Here is an 18422-nt window from a genome sequence, read left to right on the forward strand (position 1 = left end):
ACGGTGAGAGAAGCAAGCAGGCTCTTCCGATTTTCCGACGAGTTGAAATGTCACAATATTTTGGATTATAAGCCTGGAATATACAACCAGAAGACATTGGTTATAGTTTCAAGTTAAAACAGCAAGGATAATATAAAATTCGGGTTCTTTGCTTCAACGCTCCTTTTCTGTTCGTTCGTCGTTTGGAAAATCTAGAAATTTGAAGATAGTTTGCTGCATTTGTATTGTACAGTCTTCTTGGATCAGACTATAAAGGATATATTGTGAGGATTAACTCATAGCTTCACGTTGCCTTCTTTTTTTTTAGTACGTTTGACTTACGTTTACTTGTGTAGCCCGATTGTCTATCTAAACTTTTAGACGTTATTTCAACAATTTACTGTGCCTCTCGATCGTAATGCAAACCCTGTTTTGAGTTTATAAATCATTCTTAATAATGTACTGTAAATATTAACGACGTGATTGAAGTTTTCATCATGAATAATCTTCGGTAATCAGGCCTTTCTTTTGAACCATCACAAAGGCTACCCGAAGGTTGTGAGCTCTGCATCTTTACGTAATTTATTATAATAGAATCCATACATCCGTTATCTGTTTCTTTAATTTTAAACGAAACCGACGATGGCGTCGGCCAATTCCTACCAACCCGATGAGGATGACGACTATATCCAAGTGATGGAGGTCTACCCCTCCCAGAACCACTACGGTGTCGTCAACCCCTACTATTACTCGGATTACTATGACAACTTGAACTCGACGTTGAGTTTCGACTACCCGAACCCTTACAGCGTCGACACGTCTGCAAAAGTGATATTAAGCATGAGTTATACGCTAATGATACTGATATGTGGGACGGGCAACCTTTTGTTGTGTTGTGTGATCTACCGCTTCAAGCGAATGCGAACGGTTACTAATTTATTGATAGGAAACCTGGCGCTCTCGGATTTTCTGGTTGCTGCGGTGGTGGCGCCCTTTAACTTTTATTACTATCTACACCAGACGTGGCCGTTTGGCCGAGCTATGTGTGTGATTGTTGGTTATTTGAAAGCAGTTTCGCTCTACGTCTCCGTCAATTCCCTGTTGATCATCGCCATAGACAGGTAAATTATATATATATTTTTTCTAATCATCTAAGTTCATTAAGTTATATATTAATTCATCCATCTATATTATTCATTTACATTTTTATTTAATAGTTGATTGGTTAATTGATTTATTGAATAATTCATTCTTTCATATTCATTTCATAATCTATTGAATAAGTCATTCATTTTTATTCATGAATTTATTGATTGATTTATTGATTAATTGATTGATAAATTAATTTATATATTTCATATTCGTTTATTTATTTTTCTGTATATCATAATTCATTTTTTTCATTGATTAATTGATTTTTGAAAATTAATTTCCCCATTCGTTCATTGCGTTATCTGCTACTGTTCCAATTAAATGATTTGTATGACTCGTGTTTGCCATCTGCAATACATTTCCGAGTTAAAAATTTGGAATTTAGGTCAATAAATTATCGAATAGAATAATATTGAATTAGTAAAATAATAACAGCAAATAACAAAATAATTATTATCATAAAATCATTTTATTATGGATAGGATGTGTAGTTTCAAGTTTGAAATATCATTATTTGTATTCATGGATGAGCATTGATTAGTTATAACAAAAATTAATGTGTAATTTCATAAATTGACTAGTCGGGCAAAATGAAACTCATCAAGCGTCAAATCCACTCTAGATGTTGACATATTCGTCGTACCGTACAGTAAAAACGATGTTTATCTTTTTAATTAATTATACTTGCTTATATAGCGCTTAATGCTTACTTTGTCAGAAGCCTCTAAGCGCTCTACAGTATATGCAGCATAAATACCCTGGCTTTAGCAGTGCAGCTGTTACACGCGCTGCGTTTCAAGGAATAAATTCCTGCCAGGTACCCATTTACCTCACCTGGGTTGAGTGCAGCACATTGTGGATCAATTTCTTGCTGAAGGAAATTACACCATGGTTGGGATTCGAATCCACAACCCTCTGTTTCAGAGTCCGGAGACTAATCCACTGGGCCACAACGCTCCACTTTAAGAACCTTACTAGCTATGAAATGTTAAACAACGTTTTTATTGTGCACCACACACGAACCCATAACCATAGGAGGATAGGACTGTTAAAAAATATCCACCTGCTACACAATAAAAAAAATGTTTAGAATTTCCTACGACGTTGCCTATGAACTTTGCAGTAGCTGCAACCATGCGTAATATATTGAACCTGTTGAATGATAGATATGTGCGGTTTTAACCATTGTTTCAACTGTTAACAACTACTACAAACTTCATGTACTAAACAGCGTTGAATAGATACATAATAAGGGTAGTGTAGACGCATTTGGACAGCAATTCGACTTATAGTCTTCATAATGGTGGGGGTTTCATAAAGCTCTTCGTAAGTTAAGAGCGACTTCAAGAACGACTGGTCAACCTTTTTCACGCGCTACATAGACCCTAATCACCAATAAACATTTAAAGGTAAATATCATTTGCCACAAAATAGGGACTACCAGCCATTCCCACAGCCACTCTTAACTTACGAACAGCTTTATGAAACACCCTCTCCCTGGTGACGATTGATGATTGAAAACCATTGAAGACATTCATGAAAGAAATGCCGTCAATGTTAAGCCACCAATCAAGTAGAACGTCAACAGTTGAGGCTAATGTACCGCATGAGATGAGCTGGTATTCTCCATTCCTTCCCCTCAGCGGCGGATCCAGGTGGAGGGCACACCGGATCCGTACCCCAACCCCTCCCCCTCCCCTCCGTTGATAGCCATGAAATCAGTTTTAGTAGAATGTCCTTTAGTCTGTATTTGTTGTTTGTTTTTTGGGCTTGTCAAATATCTGCAGAAAAAAATGCCCCCTTTTTAAAATCCTGCTTTCTCTTATTTCATACGACATATTCGGGGGCAGTGCCCTGCGAAGTGCCAAAGGGATGACGGCAGATGACATGAGCGGCTGTTTTTCAGTCTTTATTTCGTTTGATTTGTGTCTTGATTATGAACTCGAGTTCACATTAAACCCTAGTCTAAAGTTGGTGTACCTAGAGATCGATCCTGTCAATCATGGGGGTGTTTTTCTTTTCCACTGCTTTATGGTGCGTAAAAAGATGATTTTGAAATAAATGGAGCTAAAAGGATGTGGTGAAGAACCTGGTGCTTACGCAGACATTGGTTAGACCAGCGATCCCAGGCGGCGAGTGTTGAAGTAATTCCAGACGACAGCCTGGAGAGTTCGTCAGTCTGGAATACAACAGCATGGATGCAAACAAACGTTGCCTTGATGAAATCCCGCCAAAGATATATCGTCACGCAAACTATAAAGGATAAGATTATTAAAGAAGAAGGGAAATAAAAATTATTTGAAATATGAAGCGACGACTTGGTGTTATGAGGCAGTCCTAATCAGCGCGGAAACACAAGGCGTGATGTACAGAATTAATAAAGATTTTTATCCCGCTGCTAATAAACGCGGGAAAGCGGTTTTCGTTTTCACGCTTGTCTCTTTTTCATATGCGGGCAGACGTCGCACGCTAGTAGTTTACAAATGTCACTGAGGGAAAAATCTCACGTTCTGTCAGTATTTGGATAAATGTAAGATCATGTTACTTTGGTTTGACGAATCATTCTTGAAAGGACAAGTTCACTCCAACAAAAAGTTGCTTTGTAAAAAGGGGAAAAAATCAACAAGCAAAACACTGAAAATGTCATCAAAATCGGATGTAAAATAAGAATTTTGAAGTTTCTCATTATTTCACATAACAGTATCCCGGTTGGTGTGCAAATTGGCAGACTGATGACGTCAGCCACTCACTATTTCTTTTGTATTTTATTATATGAAATATGAAATATTAAAATTTTCTCCTCCTTGTCGAGTGAAATCAAGTTTTATTTCTCGCTGAACATGTGCAATTACCATTATTTCAACAATTTATGATGAAGTTAAGTTAGTCCTTGAATTGAAATATATTGTTTATTTTTCTTTAAAAAAGTGGTATATTCAGTTAACCAAAACATCCGATGTGATACTCTGTCTTCCTTCTTGTCGCAGAGGGCGGCTGTCCATCTACATACTTGAACGGCACCCCTTGAACCTACTATCTCCAATCAAGTCAAGTCTTCCTTATAGAAAAAAATTATAACTGCCATCGCCACACCTTAGTAGGGAATTATTCGCTTTTGCTACGCATGACGGATCCAAGAACACAGTAAATGTTTTGAAAATGTCCGTAAAATGACAAAGAACAGCTGGGAGGTCTTTGTCCAATCTTGGTGAACCGGAACTGTTATTTTGTCCTAAGTTTCGGAGCTGACGAAAAATGGCAAATTAGGTCGTTTTTCCATGCAGACTCCAGGACGAAACTATTGTTTTAATTCACGAATTACCGACAAAGACTTCTTGGTGGTTCATTATCATGAAAAGCGTAATTTTATGGCAATACATTTTTCAAAAACTTCCTATTATTACCTCGTATCAAGACAGCATACAACTACACTCGTAACAAACGAAACCGACTCCAGACCGATCAAAGCTATAACATGGTTAGCAATGACATACCATCGGTCGGTTTGGAGTCGGTTTCTCTGGTGTGACTGTATTACGACACAAGACTCTTCTGCACCCGGGTGTGTTTCATGAAGCTTACGCGCCAAACCATCGCCAATGAACATTTGGTGTATGCCATTTACCACATGAAAGGAGTCGCTCTTAGCTTACAAACAGCTTCATGAAACGCCCACAATGGTCCCGTCTTCACAAAGAGTTGTGATTGATCCGATCAGGAAATTTGTACAAAGTCCCATTTTTAATGATGCACGTATGAATATACATCCTATTAAGAAAATATTTTGACAGACATAATTAGTCATTTTAGATGTTGGGATGGCTGGTTTTCCATTGTGGTTCATCGGATCAATCGTAACTCAACACTTTGTAAGATGGGGCCCAGTGGGAATTTTATAAAGCTATTTGGACACTGGCGTAAATCCGTGTGATGGGTGGGGGGATGACTGAAATACTTTGGCATTTTTTTTTGCAATCATGCTTTTAGAGTTGCAAGGAAATGTCATTGATATGTCCACAGTGGTGTACCGTGGGTCACGGCATGGGGGGGGGGCACCAACAAAAAATTTAAATCACTGCATGAGTGAGCACGCTCAGTTGCCAGGTATACTGACCTAATAGAGACATTTTAAGGACAATGTCATTGAAGGGATATGCATCTCACTGATCATATAATGAGAGCGCGAAGCGCGAGCTGATTTTTTTTATATTTACATCTGAAAAGGGACATTATAATCAAATTTGTGTAATCATGATAGGTACCTGTCTCACTAAACAGAAACAGAAACAATGCGAGCGCGAAGCGCGAGCTGAAGTTTTCGTATATGTTGACCCCAAACAGCGAGATTTTAAGGAATATATTTTAGGAATCCATTAAGAGTATGCATATCTCACCATTGTCATCTAATGTGAGTGCCAAGCGCTTGCTGATTTTATTAGAATTACATCTGAACACATGAAACATTTTTTGTAGTCATTGCAATCATGATTATCACACCATCTCACTAATCAAATACTGCGAGCGCGATGAAAATTTAGATAATTCAGACCTGAAGTGGGGAATTCTAAGGTTTCTTTGTAGGAATTAAATAGGACCATACGTATTTCATTAACAAAATGATGCGAGGGCGGAACGCGAGCTGAATTTTTTTTTATATTCAGATCAGAAGAAGGGACATTTTGAGGACTGATTTTAGGAATTCATGAAGAGCAGACATATCTCACCAATCCATTAATGCGAACGTAATCACGGACAGGAAATGTTTCATATGTACGAAGACCTTAACATGGGGCAATCACTTTTTGAGTCATGAAAAAGAAGCATATGTCACTACATAAAACAATGATAACTCAAGTGCTAGGAAATATATTTGGTTTATATTGACTTGAAAACAGGATGTTTTAGTACAACGTAATTATATATCTCGTAAACAGAAAATGCGAGCACCAGGAACAATGAAGACGTAGGCCCTTGGCAAATTATGTTTCATGAAGTTATGATAAAAATGTTTCTTATGTAATGCAACATAACATAATTATAATACAATATAACATTATAATGAATAATATTTTCTTTTTTCCCACTACGTTTCTCTTCCTTTCTCCCTCTTTTCTCCTTTCCCCCATTTCCCCCGTTTTTTTAAAAAGACGATGGGGGGGGGGACGTGCTTCCACCCCCCCGTAGTTACGCCACTGTATGTCCATATGGCAAATACCCCTCCAATATTATTGTCTTTTTACCCCATGATGGTTTAATGGTTTTATTAGAGATTACATAAAAAAAAATTGACATTCCATCTGAACCCATTCCCAAAGACCCCAACATTGATGAATGGGAAGAAACGGGGGTTTCTCTTCAATGTTATAATAAGGACATAAGTATTTCGTTTGGAAATGGTGAACTGGCTCTTTATTTGCATTGTATGATTCAATAATATTGTTTTATTTGTTAGGCGGTATTTCAGGAAGAATATTCACCAATAAAACAATTATCTCTTTGATTTTTTTTTCATTTCTTCCGTAAAAAGTGGGGGATGATTGTACAGGCCATCCCCCCCTCCTCGAAAAGGGGGGGGGATATAACCCCCATCCCCCCCCCCCCCGAGATTTACGCCAGTGTATTTGGAAGTAACGAATGACTTCACGCACGACTGGTGACCATTCTTGTGGTACATAGTGTATCCCTGTGTATAGCCGTCCGACTAATGCCATGGTCACATTTGTTCTACGGCGGCCGTACGGCGAGTCGAAAACAGCCGTTTCAACATGTTTTGTCCAACTACATATAGGTGGTTTGAATCAACATAGATAAAACGGCTGTTTTCGACTCGCCGTACGGCCGCCGTAGAACAAATGTGACCATGGTATTAGCAACTAAGAACTTGTTCCAGTCGTTCATAAATCCCAAAGTCATGCGTAACTTTACGAACAGCTTTATAAAACGCTATCCAGAGCCCTGTCTTACAAAGAGTTACGATTGATCCAATCAATCGTAACTCTATGGAAATCCATCAGTGTCATAATTTTTTTCTACGAAAAATCTGCAAACAACCTTGTAATGCAAAAAGAAGAACGGTGAATTTTCAAATAAACAGTGAATGCATGGATTTATATCACAGCTAGAAAAAGATTTTAAACAAACATGCATATTAAATTGATGTTGACGTTGCTGGCCGTCCATAGCTGCAATTGATCGGATCAATCGTAACTCTTTGTAAGACGGGACCCTGGTCTTAGTGTATAGGGTTCACCCCTCAGGTTTCCGATCCGTAATTCAGGGCAGATTATGACAGCTTGTCTCACGCATGTATGCGATACTCCTGTAATTACCATTAGCTTCCGGATGGAGTGACAGTTAGCACCGCGTGGTGCCATTTTAATTTCCCCAAAGCACACTTTCTCTTTGCGTATCAGCCTCAAGTTATCATCTCAAATTGTTGATGTTACATAGTATACCCGCATGTCCAGGATGGAAATGTATCCGCCAATTTGAGACTAATGTTTAGATTCACCTGTTGCCACGAAATAGCGCACACAAGAAAAAAAGTTACAAGTTTACACCCAAGCAATTATAACAGGATTTGTGAGGGTGAAATCTTGCTCGGATCTGATAAGAGGTGCAATTATGCACCCATGATTGTCCTCGTGACCATTGCCTTTGCACCCGATTGACAACGCCCTTGCGGTTCCTTAAAGGTGCAGTTAATAATTTGTATGTACCAAGTTTCAAGCGGATTTTGGCAGCTGCATAAAAAATATGCAAACTCGTTCTGTTCGCAACCCATACTCAACGCAGTTAAAGGGGGTACTTTAGGCTGAAAATACTATGAATTGAACAGAAAAACAAAGCGCTAAAATTTGATCGAAATCCGACAAGGAATAACAAAGGAAACATTTGCATTATAAATTGCATTACGTCGGTGAAAAAAGGTTCTATGGATTGTCTTCATGAATATTGAATGAGCAAATTGATGATGTCATATCCCCACGTGTTCTTTTGTATTTTATTATATAAAATCATGATTATATGCATGATAATTAATGCTTCATCTTGTTTTTGCTACAAACGCACATAATGTGAAATGTTTATGATCTCATTTGATAACATTAGAGAAGGGGAGTGGAAATTTGACATCATCAGCCCACCTCATGAATATTCATGAAGACGTGCAGAAAACTGTTTTCACAGGATATTACTGAATTTCAAAGTTCAATAACTTTCAGACTTGATTTTGATGAAATTTTCAGGATTCTAAATTGGTGTATTTTACTCGCATTAGATAGATACAATTATTTTCAGCCCGAAAACCACTTTAGATTGATTAATTGCAGGGTATTTCAGGTTCCAGAGGGATTCTTCTAAAAACGATTCTAGTTCAACCGACGATATTTCCTAGTTACACTGGTAGAAAATTTATCCTTGAAATAAAAGAAGTTCTTGCAGCCGAGTCTCGAGAACACCTGTAATCTTCCCAGATTGCGTAATCTTACAGAAAATTGGTATTTGGTGTATGGAATCTTCCAATTTTCCTTAAATAAAAAACACTTTTCCCCTTTTCCAACAGACCTGTTCTGTTAAATTGCAGAAAAATTCCTGTTTTATGAATTTACAGAATGATCCTGTTATTGCATTTTGCAAAATATTTTTTTTCCTGTAAAATCAGGGTTTTTTAACACTGTAGGGGACCAACATTCAGAATTATTTATTATTTATTACCTCTAGAATCTATTCAATGGAAGCCGTGTAAACCCAATATTCCGTTAAACCATCTTAATCTGGTCACTTTACCATATATCTTTCAACATGTATTTACTAAGAAAATAAGAATACTACACTTCTCTTAACTGTGTCATGTATGGCTGGTCTGTGAATATAGCATATCTTCTAAATAAAAGGACTAGACATACCACTCATGAGAAGTAATGCCTTATAACACGTTTCCAATCGATCAAAATGCGGCAAACGATGGCTCAATAAAGCCCTAGAAAAAAGAAATTAATCAATAATTCATCACGCGAAAACGAGTAAATATTTTTGAGACTTAAAATTGAAACAACCTAATTCTAAGGTGTTGTGTTTTTTTAAAACTGTGTATACTGCTAGATTTGAGAAATTAGTTATATGTAAAAATGTGGAATTGGGAATGATTTCTGAAGGGGTTACTCCAACGTAAAAATGACCATCTATAGAATTATTTGTGATATTGTTTTGGTATGTTCAGCCCCTCCCCTACTCTTTTCAAAAGTGATCCTAAGCTCTAGATTGGACTTTCTAGACATGTAAGCTAGCAGTGAGCAAAAAAATACGAGGGGGCTCGACATGGCGTATGGGAAAAAATTCTTTAAAACGTTGATCGAGCGAAGCCAGCGAGCCAAAATTTTGAAGTCAAAATCCATGAAACTGATTCTGACACAATATTCATGCATTAATACACAATAACCAATTTTCCCTTCCATTTTCTTTCTTTTTCTTGGTCGTGATATATATATATATATTTGGAGGGGGAGGGGTCAATGGCCCCAAGTCCCCCTCCCATCTGTACGTCAGTGTAAGCTGGCATTGATTATTAGCTCGCTATAGGTTCTAACTTGTTTAGGGCGTTTTTGAAATCACTACGCCGACGTTTTCTGGAACGTTGAGAATCTTTTGCCAAAAGTCTTTCGTAACATAAAGCAGCCTTTGTCGAAAATCGGTGAATCAAATCAGCAGTCGCCCTGGACTCTTGGCAAACGCCTTATTTGCAATTTTTCGTCACCTCCGAATCTTAGCACGATCTGCTGTCCCGATCCACCAATTTTCGACAAAGACCTCTAAGCTATCCACTATGGTTTGACTTGCATTTTTAATAGATTTATTGTGTTGAAGAATCCGTTCCCTCTGCCATTCCGAAAATTCCGTATTATTAAGTTTATAATGTGTGGTATTATTTTCTCGTCGTAGGTGGCGCAGTAGTATACTGAGAGTCGAAAGTCTCTGTCAGAGCCTTCACGAACCAATCATTTTTTAAACTCGACTGCATTTTCTAGGATTCGATACCCACAGTTGGCAGTTCGGCGGATCCAGGGGGGGGGGCAGAGTGGGCACGTTCCCCCTACCTTTGAGAAGAAGCAAAATTAGAATTTGTAATGTAAAAATGCCATTAAAACAGCGGTGTGCCCCCTCTTTTGAAATTGAAAACTTTTTTTTTGCTTGTCATTTTTTTTTTTTTTTGGGGGGGGGGTACAAAATACGGGGTCCACCCGCCAGTCATAAGGACCACTGGTCATAATACCCGCTAGTTATAAGGACCGCTAGTCATAATAGTCATAAGGGTCGCTATTCATAAGGGGCTTTGTTCATAGAGGTCGCAAGTCATAATCAACGATGAGGGTCGCCATTCATAATCAAACAAGAGGGTTGCTAGTCATAATAAAGGAAAAGGGTCGCCAGTCATAAGGAGGAAAAGGGTTCGTTGATCATAAGGGTCGCCATTCATAATAGTGGATGAGGGTCGCCAGTCATAATAGTAGAAGGGGTTCCCCAGTCATAATGGTAGATGAGGGTCGCTATTCATAATAGTAGAAAGGGTTCGCCAGTCATAATAATGGATGAGGGTCGCCAGTCATAATATTAGAAGGGGTTCGCCAGTCATAATGGTAGATGAGGGTCGCTAGTCATAATAGCAGATGGGGTTCGCCAGTCATAATAATGGATGAGGGTCGCCAGTCATAATAATGGATGAGGGTCGCCAGTCATAATAGTGGATGAGGGTCGCTATTCATAATAGTAGAAAGGGTTCGCCAGTCATAATAATGGATGAGGGTCGCCAGTCATAATGATAGATGAGGGTCGCCAGTCATAATAGTAGAAGGGGTTCGCCAGTCATAATAATGGATGAGGGTCGCTATTCATAATAGTAGAAAGGGTTCGCCAGTCATAATAATGGAAGAGGGTCGCCAGTCATAATAATGGATGAGGGTCGCCAGTCATAATAGTAGATGGGGTTCGCCAGTCATAATAATGGATGAGGGTCGCCAGTCATAATAGTGGATGAGGGTCGCCAGTCATAATAATGGATGAGGGTCGCTATTCATAATAGTAGAAAGGGTTCGCCAGTCATAATAATGGATGAGGGTCGCCAGTCATAATAATGGATGAGGGTCGCCAGTCATAATAGTGGATGAGGGTCGCTATTCATAATAGTAGAAAGGGTTTGCCAGTCATAATAATGGATGAGGGTCGCCAGTCATAATATTAGAAGGGGTTCGCCAGTCATAATAATGGATGAGGGTCGCTATTCATAATAGTAGAAAGGGTTCGCCAGTCATAATAATGGAAGAGGGTCGCCAGTCATAATAATGGATGAGGGTCGCCAGTCATAATAGTAGATGGGGTTCGCCAGTCATAATAATGGATGAGGGTCGCCAGTCATAATAGTGGATGAGGGTCGCCAGTCATAATAATGGATGAGGGTCGCTATTCATAATAGTAGAAAGGGTTCGCCAGTCATAATAATGGATGAGGGTCGCCAGTCATAATAGTAGAAGGGGTTCGCCAGTCATAATGGTAGATGAGGGTCGCTAGTCATAATGATGGATGAGGGTCGCCAGTCATAATATTAGAAGGGGTTCGCCAGTCATAATGGTAGATGAGGGTCGCTAGTCATAATAATGGATGAGGGTCGCCAGTCATAATATTAGAAGGGGTTCGCCAGTCATAATAATGGATGAGGGTCGCTATTCATAATAGTAGAAAGGGTTCGCCAGTCATAATAATGGAAGAGGGTCGCCAGTCATAATAATGGATGAGGGTCGCCAGTCATAATAGTAGATGGGGTTCGCCAGTCATAATGATGGATGAGGGTCGCCAGTCATAATAGTGGATGAGGGTCGCCAGTCATAATAATGGATGAGGGTCGCTATTCATAATAGTAGAAAGGGTTCGCCAGTCATAATAATGGATGAGGGTCGCCAGTCATAATAATGGATGAGGGTCGCCAGTCATAATAGTGGATGAGGGTCGCTATTCATAATAGTAGAAAGGGTTCGCCAGTCATAATAATGGATGAGGGTCGCCAGTCATAATGATAGATGAGGGTCGCCAGTCATAATAGTAGAAGGGGTTCGCCAGTCATAATAATGGATGAGGGTCGCTATTCATAATAGTAGAAAGGGTTCGCCAGTCATAATAATGGAAGAGGGTCGCCAGTCATAATAATGGATGAGGGTCGCCAGTCATAATAGTAGATGGGGTTCGCCAGTCATAATAATGGATGAGGGTCGCCAGTCATAATAGTGGATGAGGGTCGCCAGTCATAATAATGGATGAGGGTCGCTATTCATAATAGTAGAAAGGGTTCGCCAGTCATAATAATGGATGAGGGTCGCCAGTCATAATAATGGATGAGGGTCGCCAGTCATAATAGTGGATGAGGGTCGCCAGTCATAATATTAGAAGGGGTTTGCCAGTCATAATAATGGATGAGGGTCGCCAGTCATAATATTAGAAGGGGTTCGCCAGTCATAATGGTAGATGAGGGTCGCTAGTCATAATAGTAGATGGCGTTCGCCAGTCATAATAATGGATGAGGGTCGCCAGTCATAATAGTAGAAGGGGTTCGCCATTCATAATGGTAGATGAGGGTCGCTATTCATAAGGGTAGAGAGGGTTCGCCAGTCATAATAATGGATGAGGGTCGCCAGTCATAATAATGGATGAGGGTCGCCAGTCATAATAGTAGATGGGGTTCGCCAGTCATAATAATGGATGAGGGTCGCTATTCATAATAGTAGAAAGGGTTCGCCAGTCATAATAATGGATGAGGGTCGCCAGTCATAATAATGGATGAGGGTCGCCAGTCATAATAGTGGATGAGGGTCGCTATTCATAATAGTAGAAAGGGTTCGCCAGTCATAATAATGGATGAGGGTCGCCAGTCATAATGATAGATGAGGGTCGCCAGTCATAATAGTAGAAGGGGTTCGCCAGTCATAATAATGGATGAGGGTCGCTATTCATAATAGTAGAAAGGGTTCGCCAGTCATAATAATGGAAGAGGGTCGCCAGTCATAATAATGGATGAGGGTCGCCAGTCATAATAGTAGATGGGGTTCGCCAGTCATAATAATGGATGAGGGTCGCCAGTCATAATAGTGGATGAGGGTCGCCAGTCATAATAATGGATGAGGGTCGCTATTCATAATAGTAGAAAGGGTTCGCCAGTCATAATAATGGATGAGGGTCGCCAGTCATAATAATGGATGAGGGTCGCCAGTCATAATAGTGGATGAGGGTCGCTATTCATAATAGTAGAAAGGGTTTGCCAGTCATAATAATGGATGAGGGTCGCCAGTCATAATAATGGATGAGGGTCGCCAGTCATAATAGTAGAAGGGGTTCGCCAGTCATAATGGTAGATGAGGGTCGCTAGTCATAATGATGGATGAGGGTCGCCAGTCATAATATTAGAAGGGGTTCGCCAGTCATAATGGTAGATGAGGGTCGCTAGTCATAATAATGGATGAGGGTCGCCAGTCATAATATTAGAAGGGGTTCGCCAGTCATAATAATGGATGAGGGTCGCTATTCATAATAGTAGAAAGGGTTCGCCAGTCATAATAATGGAAGAGGGTCGCCAGTCATAATAATGGATGAGGGTCGCCAGTCATAATAGTAGATGGGGTTCGCCAGTCATAATAATGGATGAGGGTCGCCAGTCATAATAGTGGATGAGGGTCGCCAGTCATAATAATGGATGAGGGTCGCTATTCATAATAGTAGAAAGGGTTTGCCAGTCATAATAATGGATGAGGGTCGCCAGTCATAATAATGGATGAGGGTCGCCAGTCATAATAGTGGATGAGGGTCGCTATTCATAATAGTAGAAAGGGTTCGCCAGTCATAATAATGGATGAGGGTCGCCAGTCATAATGATAGATGAGGGTCGCCAGTCATAATAGTAGAAGGGGTTCGCCAGTCATAATAATGGATGAGGGTCGCTATTCATAATAGTAGAAAGGGTTCGCCAGTCATAATAATGGAAGAGGGTCGCCAGTCATAATAATGGATGAGGGTCGCCAGTCATAATAGTAGATGGGGTTCGCCAGTCATAATAATGGATGAGGGTCGCCAGTCATAATAGTGGATGAGGGTCGCCAGTCATAATAATGGATGAGGGTCGCTATTCATAATAGTAGAAAGGGTTCGCCAGTCATAATAATGGATGAGGGTCGCCAGTCATAATAATGGATGAGGGTCGCCAGTCATAATAGTGGATGAGGGTCGCTATTCATAATAGTAGAAAGGGTTTGCCAGTCATAATAATGGATGAGGGTCGCCAGTCATAATATTAGAAGGGGTTCGCCAGTCATAATGGTAGATGAGGGTCGCTAGTCATAATAATGGATGAGGGTCGCCAGTCATAATATTAGAAGGGGTTCGCCAGTCATAATAATGGATGAGGGTCGCCAGTCATAATATTAGAAGGGGTTCGCCAGGCATAATGGTAGATGAGGGTCGCTAGTCATAATAGTAGATGGCGTTCGCCAGTCATAATAATGGATGAGGGTCGCCAGTCATAATAGTAGAAGGGGTTCGCCATTCATAATGGTAGATGAGGGTCGCTATTCATAAGGGTAGAGAGGGTTCGCCAGTCATAATAATGGAAGAGGGTCGCCAGTCATAATAATGGATGAGGGTCGCCAGTCATAATAGTAGATGGGGTTCGCCAGTCATAATAATGGATGAGGGTCGCCAGTCATAATAGTGGATGAGGGTCGCCAGTCATAATAATGGATGAGGGTCGCTATTCATAATAGTAGAAAGGGTTCGCCAGTCATAATAATGGATGAGGGTCGCCAGTCATAATAATGGATGAGGGTCGCCAGTCATAATAGTGGATGAGGGTCGCTATTCATAATAGTAGAAAGGGTTTGCCAGTCATAATAATGGATGAGGGTCGCCAGTCATAATATTAGAAGGGGTTCGCCAGTCATAATGGTAGATGAGGGTCGCTAGTCATAATAATGGATGAGGGTCGCCAGTCATAATATTAGAAGGGGTTCGCCAGTCATAATAATGGATGAGGGTCGCCAGTCATAATATTAGAAGGGGTTCGCCAGTCATAATGGTAGATGAGGGTCGCTAGTCATAATAGTAGATGGCGTTCGCCAGTCATAATAATGGATGAGGGTCGCCAGTCATAATAGTAGAAGGGGTTCGCCATTCATAATGGTAGATGAGGGTCGCTATTCATAAGGGTAGAGAGGGTTCGCCAGTCATAATAATGGATGAGGGTCGCCAGTCATAATAATGGATGAGGGTCGCCAGTCATAATATTAGAAGGGGTTCGCCAGTCATAATGGTAGATGAGGGTCGCTAGTCATAAAATTGATGAGGGTCGCCAGTCATAATATTAGAAGGGGTTCGCCAGTCATAATGGTAGATGAGGGTCGCTAGTCATAATAGTAGATGGGGTTCGCCAGTCATAATAATGGATGAGGGTCGGCAGTCATAATAATGGATGAGGGTCGCCATTCATAATAATGGATGAGGGTCGCCAGTCATAATAGTGGATGAGGGTCGCTATTCATAATAGTAGAAAGGGTTCGCCAGTCATAATAATGGATGAGGGTCGCCAGTCATAATAATGGATGAGGGTCGCCAGTCATAATAGTAGAAGGGGTTCGCCAGTCAAAATGGTAGATGAGGGTCGCTATTCATAAAAGTAGAAAGGGGTTCGCCAGTCATAATAATGGATGAGGGTCGGCAGTCATAATAGTAGATGGGGTTCGCCAGTCATAATAGTAGATGGGGTTCGCCAGTCATAATAGTGGATGAGGGTCGCCAGTCATAATAATGGATGAGGGTCGCTAATCATAATAGTAGAAAGGGTTCGCCAGTCATAATAATGGATGAGGGTCGCCAGTCATAATAATGGATGAGGGTCGCCAGTCATAATAGTGGATGAGGGTCGCTATTCATAATAGTAGAAAGGGTTCGCCAGTCATAATAATGGAAGAGGGTCGCCAGTCATAATAATGGATGAGGGTCGCCAGTCATTATAGTAGATGGGGTTCGCCAGTCATAATAGTGGATGAGGGTCGCTATTCATAATAGTAGAAAGGGTTCGCCAGTCATAATAATGGATGAGGGTCGCCAGTCATAATAGTGGATGAGGGTCGCTAGTCATAATAATGGATGAGGGTCGCTATTCATAATAGTAGAAAGGGTTCGCCAGTCATAATAATGGATGAGGGTCGCTAGTCATAATAGTGGATGAGGGTCGCCAGTCATAATAATGGATGAGGGTCGCTATTCATAATAGTAGAAAGGGTTCGCCAGTCATAATAATGGATGAGGGTCGCCAGTCATAATAATGGATGAGGGTCGCAAGTCATAATAGTAGAAGGGGTTCGCCAGTCATAATGGTAGATGAGGGTCGCTATTCATAATAGTAGAAAGGGTTCGCCAGTCATAATAATGGATGAGGGTCGGCAGTCATAATATTAGAAGAGGTTCGCCAGTCATAATGGTAGATGAGGGTCGCTAGTCATAATAGTAGATGGGGTTCGCCAGTCATAATAATGGATGAGGGTCGCCAGTCATAATAATGGATTAAGGTCGCCAGTCATAATAGTAGAAGGTGTTCGCCAGTCATAATGGAAGATGAGGGTCGCTAGTCATAATAGTAGATGGGGTTCGCCAGTCATAATAAAGGATGAGGATCTCCAGTCATAATAGTACATTGTAAAAAATGAGGTGCTAATTTAGCGCTTACAGTGCTTGTATAGTGACTGCACTGGGAGTGTTGATTTTCTAGTTTAAATGTGAACTAGAAAATCAGCACTACTAGTGCAGTCACTATACAAGCACTGTAAGTGCTGAATTAGCAATTCATTTTTACAGTGTAGTAGGGGTTTGCTAGTCATAATAGTAGATGAGGGTCGCTAGTCTTATTAGTAGAAGAGGGTCGCTAGCCATGATAGTGGAAGTGGTTTGCCTGTCAGTAGATGGGAACTTTGCTACATAATAGCTGAGGTGGGCGCAAAGCGTGAGAACACAAAAACGGTGATTTTCAAGCCTTATATGTATTATGTTGTAGTTCAAAAAAGGTATTTAATTTCGAATAAGAGCACATTTTTATTTTGAAAAATGGGATTTTTTTTTAATCATAACCAGCAGGAGCTATTAAAAATGACACCCTTTAAAAAGATAAATTATCTAATGTTATTGACATTACTTTTGTGACCATCCTGAAATGTTTTATGTTGGACTTCAAGAACAGTATTTAGTTTTGAAAAAAGAGCACATTTCATTTTGCCAAAAGGCTTTTTACTTTTGAAAAAGGGCATTTTTTTTTACCTACGGCGATTTTTTTTCATCATAACCAGCAGAAGGAGGGCGCACTTCACCGTCATTTGATTTGGTTACGACTTTTCTCACTGCGGTGAAATTTCCTCATTTTGAACGCTTTGAATTCATCTTGGACTAGAAATATTTACTTGATGTTGCATCGGAGAATTCATTAAAACTTTCTTTCTAGATATTGACTTTGGATGACTTTTCTGTGACCCTGCAAATACGGATTTCAATTCACGAGTTTCAGCCGAAGTTGGAATTTTGAATATGGCGGCACGTTCATGTACTGACACGTCATACGCTAGGAAAGCGAGTAGCGATCTCCCGTCTTCACAACCAATCGGAGGTAAGCCTATCTTCATTAAACATAAGGACATACCATCGGTTAATGAAAATACGCTAACAAACCAGGAAGTATACAAATGTCTACTGAGTAGCGTACAAGGACGTGAAATAAAGGGAGTGCAGAAAATTGGAGGCCTTTGGAGACTCTATATCGAGAGTCAAAACTCTAGAATAAAACTCATTACAAATGGAATAAATATGAGAAACGCAAACGTAACAGTGTATGACACAAACCCTTTTCTTTCCGCTGGGAAAGAAAATAGCCTACGTCTAGTGATTAGAGATATCCCTCTATCTGCACATGACACTTTGATAGCTGATGAACTTGATAAATTGAACTGTAAGATACTTGGACCTATAATTTACCAGAGGCTAAGGGTGGATGGTCAATTGACGGACTGCTTCACTGGTGACAGGGTTGTTTACATACAGCCACCCCCCAAACCCTTGCCCAGATTCTTGACCTTTGGCCCCTTCAAAGGGAAGATTTTTCACTTTGGCCAGATCCCATCTACCCAAAGATCTACTGTGGTGTGTTCAAGATGTCTGAGCGAAGGTCATCATCGATCACTGTGTAGCAATCCTGTCGTTTGTCGTCGATGTAAACA

The 18422-nt window shown here is 40.3% G+C and overlaps 1 protein-coding gene across 1 annotated transcript; it reads left to right on the forward strand.

The window, feature by feature from the left end:
* The first annotated feature begins 621 nt into the window (after positions 1–621).
* On the forward strand, positions 622–1104 carry LOC121429073 (prokineticin receptor 2-like). The gene has a single exon (XM_041625977.1). It carries the CDS (start codon positions 622–624, stop codon positions 1102–1104), a length of 483 nt encoding a protein of 160 aa, XP_041481911.1.
* The last annotated feature ends 17318 nt before the right edge of the window (positions 1105–18422 follow it).

The sequence above is a fragment of the Lytechinus variegatus genome, chromosome 15, assembly GCF_018143015.1.
Source record: "Lytechinus variegatus isolate NC3 chromosome 15, Lvar_3.0, whole genome shotgun sequence".
NCBI classification, from domain to species: Eukaryota; Metazoa; Echinodermata; class Echinoidea; order Temnopleuroida; family Toxopneustidae; genus Lytechinus; species Lytechinus variegatus.

Coding starts and splice junctions, on each gene's coding strand:
- LOC121429073 (XM_041625977.1), top strand. CDS start 622: ATGGCGTCGGCCAATTCCTACCAACCCGATGAGGATGACGACTATATC.